Source organism: Triticum urartu, chromosome 1, assembly GCF_003073215.2.
Source record: "Triticum urartu cultivar G1812 chromosome 1, Tu2.1, whole genome shotgun sequence".
Classification (NCBI taxonomy): domain Eukaryota; kingdom Viridiplantae; phylum Streptophyta; class Magnoliopsida; order Poales; family Poaceae; genus Triticum; species Triticum urartu.
In genome coordinates, this window is record NC_053022.1 from 581,156,151 (window position 1) to 581,162,099 (window position 5,949).

The 5,949-nt window shown below is 45.2% G+C and overlaps 1 protein-coding gene across 1 annotated transcript; it reads right to left on the reverse strand.

The window, feature by feature from the left end:
- Positions 1 to 1,558: 1,558 nt before the first annotated feature.
- Positions 1,559 to 5,228, reverse strand: LOC125540670. Its single transcript, XM_048704262.1, has 6 exons — positions 4,877 to 5,228; positions 4,706 to 4,787; positions 3,881 to 3,951; positions 2,621 to 3,369; positions 2,431 to 2,525; positions 1,559 to 1,786 (listed from the first exon to the last, which is right to left on the reverse strand). Exons 1-4 carry the CDS (start codon positions 4,877 to 4,879, stop codon positions 3,049 to 3,051), a joined length of 477 nt encoding a protein of 158 aa, XP_048560219.1. The 5' UTR covers positions 4,880 to 5,228; the 3' UTR covers positions 1,559 to 1,786; positions 2,431 to 2,525; positions 2,621 to 3,048.
- Between the last annotated feature and the right edge of the window lie 721 nt (positions 5,229 to 5,949).

Here is a 5,949-nt window from a genome sequence, read left to right on the forward strand (position 1 = left end):
GTGACAAATCCTAATCTCGATCTATGCCAATCAAACAAACACCTTCGGAGATACCTGATACATCTCCAACGTATCTATAATTTTCTATTGTTCCATGCTATTATTTTACCAGTTTTGGATGTTTAATGGGCTTTAATATGCTCTTTTATATTATTTTTGGGACTAACCTATTAACCGGAGGCCCAGTGCCAGTTGCTGTTTTTTTTTGCCTAATTCAGTATTTCGCAGAAAAGGAATATCAAACGGAATCCAAACGGAATGAAACCTTCGCGAGGATCTTTCTTGGAACAAACGCAATCCAGGAGACTTGGAGTGGAAGTCAGAGACGCAACGAGGCGGCCACGAGGCAGGAGGGCGCGCCCAGGGGGTAGGCATGCCCCCACCCTCGTGGGCCCCTCGTAGCTCCACCGACCTACTTCTTTCGCCTATATATACTCTTATACCCTGAAAACATCCCGGGGGGCCATGAAACCACTTTTCCACCGCCGCAACCTTCTGTACCCGTGAGATCCCATCTTGGGGCCTTTTCCGGTGATCTGCCGGAGGGGGATTCGATCACGGAGGCCTTCTACATCAACACCGTAGCCTCTCCGCTGATGTGTCAGTAGTTTACCATAGACCTTCGGGTCCATAGTTATTAGCTAGATGGCTTCTTCTCTCTCTTTGGTTCTCAATACAAAGTTCTCCTCGATGTTCTTGGAGATCTATTCGATGTAATACTCTTTTGCGGTGTGTTTGCCGAGATCCGATGAATTGTGGGTTTATGAACTTGATTATCTATGAATATTATTTGGTTCTTCTCTGAATTCTTATATGCATGATTTGATATCTTTGCAAGTCTCTTCGAATTATCGGTTTAGTTTGGCCTACTAGATTGATCTTTCTTGCAATGGGAGAAGTGCTTAGCTTTGGGTTCAATCTTGTGGTGCTCGATCCCAGTGACAGAAGGGGAACCTACATGTACACTACAAGAAATATGTCAACTTATGACCACCACTATTGGTCACTGAATGGTCACAAATTTCCATTTATGACCTTTTTGTGACCAAAAACAGAAGGTCAAAAGCTGGCGGTCGTAAACTGACTATAGCGACCTTTAACAAAAGGCCGTTGATCCTATGACCTTCTGTTTTGGTCGCTAGCTCTCTCCCCAGGCCACGTAGGCATCCAGCGTGGCAGAAGATTCAGCCCGGTCCAATTCGATTTTCTACATGGGCCTAGCCCAACAATTCAGCCTATTTGTGTTTTTTTTCTATCTGTCAATTTTTGGTTGGGTTCATGGGCCAAGTCCAATATTGCAGCCTTTTTATTGTTGGGTTGTGGCCTTTTTGTCTAAACGAATTTAGTTTTTCTTTTTTCCCAAAAGAAGGGTCCACTAGTCAGATGGGTCCCAGTTGTCAGGTTCTATTAAAGTGGGACCCTTTTGGTAGCATCATATTATTCAGATTACAATTTGACAATTTGACAGAAATAAATAACCATGTTTAAATAAGAACAGACAGAAAACACAAGTAATATTTCAAATAACAACAGCGAGAATCAATCACAGTCATACAAATATACTGGGCTCCTTCTGTCATGACACAGTTACAACACAGATACAAATACAATCAGTCACACAGATATAGGGACAATCACAATGAGAATTGACAATCAGCACAAACTGGGCTCCTGCTCCAGTCAGATGAAACTGTATGCATGACTAACTACGCGACCATAGTCGACTAGGCTACCTTCGCTACACTAGGACAGCAATAGAACTATCATCATGCCTTCGGCCGTCGCCCTGTTACATGAATCAGAAGAGAAGAATCAAAACACTGGAGCCAATATATTATGAACAGAACATTCAAAAAAAGGACAAGTTCTTTAGAAAGATAACACAAATTCAGCTAATACAATGATTTTTGTCCCCAGATAGTTAAGACGATATACTCATTCATACAAGGATGCTGCCAGTGCATAACCGACCCACTCGCTGCAATAGAAAAGATGAAACTTGCATATTATTCCAAGTCCCATTTTCAACTTGAGTACACACAAATATGTAACCAGGATTCAATGAAAATGATGCTTATAATCTTAATGATGCACTAAGCAGACTAACGGAAATATATATGGGAGGTATTCAGAAACATGTTTAATGGAAATATCCAGCTTGGAGATATTCAGAAGCATGATACTCCTAATCATGTACTTATGCTGAGAATATTTATGCTTTCATGTTCAGAATATATACTCTACTCAGCTTTACTAAGAAATATTGTTAAATCTTGACAAGTTAAATCTTGTTCGGTCTTGTTAAATACTCCAAGCAACTAATCCTACTGCGACTGCATCTTGAGTATAGTTACTCCAAGCAACTCTCTCGGACGAGTACTAACTAGAAAGTGCACCATGCGGACGGGGAGGGTTGGATGGAAATCTCACCAGGATGAGGTCGAAGATGAACTAGGAGGTACCGAAGAGGAACACGAACAAGGACAGCAGGAACAGCATGAACTCCAGCCCTCTTCGACCAACCTCTGCACAAGCACAACCACACGCATGCTCATGATTCAGTAGTCAGCGCGTACACCAAACTGTTGACTGTGGATTTCAGAAATGTGTGTGTGCGTACCGTGAAGACGGCGATCCGTGAAGCTGATCGTGACGTTGACGCAGGGCACGGCGATGGCGCCAAGCCGCGATGCCGCCACCGAGGACGACGAGGGAGAGGACCAGGACCCCCGCTCGTAGTCGGTGGTGGCGATCAGGAACATACAAAGAGTACAAGAACAAACAAAGCTCATGGTTACACTTAATTCACATTTTCTAACTCTCTTTTTACATGTATAAGATGCTAGAAATAATATATAGAGTTTTCAAAAAATAATCAGCATACTTGCATTTTGCAGTGCTACTGTGTGCACTGGACAACAATCATTTATGGACTTAATTCAAAACACTTGTAACATAACAGAAGCAGGGTGAACAGGGTACCGCATTTGATACCAACTGAGAACACTTATTACATAACAGCTGGAAGAAGAGGTGCGGTAGTGCGCTCTAGCTAGTGTCCTTGTCAGCTTGTGCAAAACAAGCAGCATTCATCAGGATTAATTCATGGAGCAAGAAGGAATACAGAGATAGCATCATCATCTGATGATGCGCTAACCAATCAACGACTTCGTTCGTCCAGATCACAGGCAGCGTGACAGAAGAAGAGACTACCTGGACATCCTCGATGGCGGCACAGAGGTCGGGCGAGTCCTTGACAGCCTTGATGTGGTGAACAACGTTCAGCCTGTCAACGATGCGCTTGAGCGGGTGGACCAAGCGCTCCCACAAAGGCTCCAAGCCCTTCTCAATCTCCTCCAGCTCGCCCTCCTGCATACAGAGAAACTTCAGATGAGCTAGACTGAAACTCAACTTGTGTGGCAGCAGGAGTAGTCAATAGCAGCGTGAAGGATTTGTAACACTATTCTTTCATGTCAAAAGGACTGCATGAATACTTGCGTTCACTTGGGGAAACCAAGCTAAGTAGCAGTCCAGAGAGACAGTACAAGTACATGCATTAGATAAACGCCACTGTAGAAATTGCAAGATGAGGATTATTACACACGACACTGTAGAAGAAAGGAGGGACATTATCTCTTTATAAATGCACAAGAGCCACATTGATCATGCTGTTTAAAGAAAACATAAACTCTGCATTTGTCGTAATCTAGTACTCCATGCAGTGCTCTAGTACAAAGTTAGCCTTGACAAAATTTTAGTAGAACAAAATGTTATATGCTGAACAAATAAGTCATAACTCTCATCCTAAGCTCTAACTGTAGAAACTATAAATCATTAGAAAAAATAGATGGACAGTAAAATCCAAAGGAAGGAACCCTACTCTTTCAGACTCGACTGCTTCATCCAGCACTAAGTTCAGCAGTAGGTCATATCCCTTTAAAGTTCCTGTAACTGCAAATATGCATATGCCACGTCAGTATATGATTGCTAGAAAGAACACAGCAGGAGATAAACAGGTAGTACCTCCGTTCACAAATTAAGATGTTTTGGATATTTCAATATGGACTACATACAGAGTGAACACTAAAATGTGTCGATATACATCTAATTCATAAATAAGTTGGAACATCTTATATTTATGAACGAAGGGAGTACATGGGTTTCATAGACCTGGCCACCATAGGACCTTAAATAATTTTCAACTACTAAGGTAAGAGACGCCTCATACCCACACACATCAAAATCTATAGACAAACATGCCCAACAAGAAAGAGGTGCAAGCAAGCACAAGCCTGTAACTGATTTGCGATAAAAAGCCTGTGCATCAGACTAACACATGATGAATTACCATGATCCAGGTTTAACTTCTATTTCCCACCCCACATGTTTCCTCACTGTAGTAACATGTATCCTAGCACATATATCTAGACAAGATAAACTCACACAGAGGCATTTGTTTTGCTGACTAGAATGACAACAACCAACAACTCACCAACTAAATCAGACAAAGGCCAGCTAACAAGTCGGTTTAGTAATGTTCGCAGCATTCTCTACAAATCTCTCGACACCAAACATTGCAACGGTGGTAGAGCCTAAAGTAAAACAAATAGGGAGCCCTCTAGTAGATCTGACGATGTATCTATCATAACACTGGGAAGGGATAGAAGAAAAATGAGGGGATTTGGGCTGTGCGAATCGAATCAACCTTGGCGGCTGCCGGTGAGCTTGACCTGGATGCCCTTGTCGATGAACTTGGCCAGGTTGAGCGCCATCTCCTTGCGCCCCGCCTGAGCAAAAAAACAGACAGGAAAGCATCAATGGCACGCTCGCACCAGCATGAATTGAATCACCAAACCAGCCTGCAGCACTAGCTTACCATCTCACCAGCCAAATCCTCCTCCACCGACCTGCAGCTCCATCATGAACTGGGAGACCATGAGCGGCTCCTCCCCCTCCCTGAACTGCGTGATCTTGGGGTACAGCGTGAGCCCGCACGGAAGCACGGCAGCTCCACGGTCCGCCCCCGGGCCCGGAACTCGTCGCTGGCGAGCACGATGGAGTGCGGGCACTTGGCCCTGTCCTCCTCATCTAGCGGGTCCGGCATCGACCTTGCGGAGCGAGCCGACGGCGCGGGAGGAGTTGAGGCGGCCGAGGTCGAGCCCGGAGACGATCCCCGACGGCGCCGCCTCGAGGGCCTGCCGGTGCGCGCGCACGGAGGGCCGCACCGGTGCGCCCCACCCGCCCACCGCCTCGTCGACGTGCAGCGGCGGTTGGATCTGGATGGGGATGGCCGTGTGGCTGTTGTGTACCAAGCAGAGGTGGCGGTGGTGACGGGGAAAAGGGAGCGTGAGCGGCAGCGCCGAAGGGGATAAGGGAGCTAGGGGGATAAGGAGGGGGCGGCGACGGGGGGCCGTCGTCGTTGATCTGGATCGGGGAGAGGGATTGGAGTGGGTGGCGGATCTAGAGCAAAAGAATGGAGGCGGGGGAGGGAGGAATGAGAGGAAGAATGGAGGCGGGGGTGGGTGGAAAATGTCCACGAGGACAGACCTAGGGTTTCGGGTCGGGTGCGTTTGGGCCGTTGGATCTGGAAGCATCCGACGGTGGTTGATGCGTGATCCGCGTGATATGCCCATGGTCCAATCAGAACGCAGCAAACCATTTGATGATCTTATGACCATATAAATTGGTCATGATCGATTCAAGATAAAAAATTTCATTCCATTTTTCAATGCTCAAAATGAGTTTTTTTTGTGAAAGTCCTATCAAATATTTGTTCAAATGATCTCATATTGTGAAAAATGGTGCATCTTGGAATTTCAAACAATGTTGTCTAAGCGAGTTTTCATTTTCTTTGCACGGAAAATTCATTTTCCATTTTTTGAGTGCCCGAAAAGAGGTTTTTTTGTGAAGGACCTACCATATATTTGTTGCAAAATTGTACCAAATCAA

Bases quoted from the DNA above. Each gene is read 5' to 3' on its own strand.
- LOC125540670 (XM_048704262.1), bottom strand. The intron at 3,952-4,705 runs GTTGATTCGATT...GCATATTTGCAG, and splicing joins GCTCACCGGCAGCCGCCAAG to TTACAGGAACTTTAAAGGGA. The intron at 3,370-3,880 runs GTAGGGTTCCTT...CTCTGTATGCAG, and splicing joins AAGCAGTCGAGTCTGAAAGA to GAGGGCGAGCTGGAGGAGAT.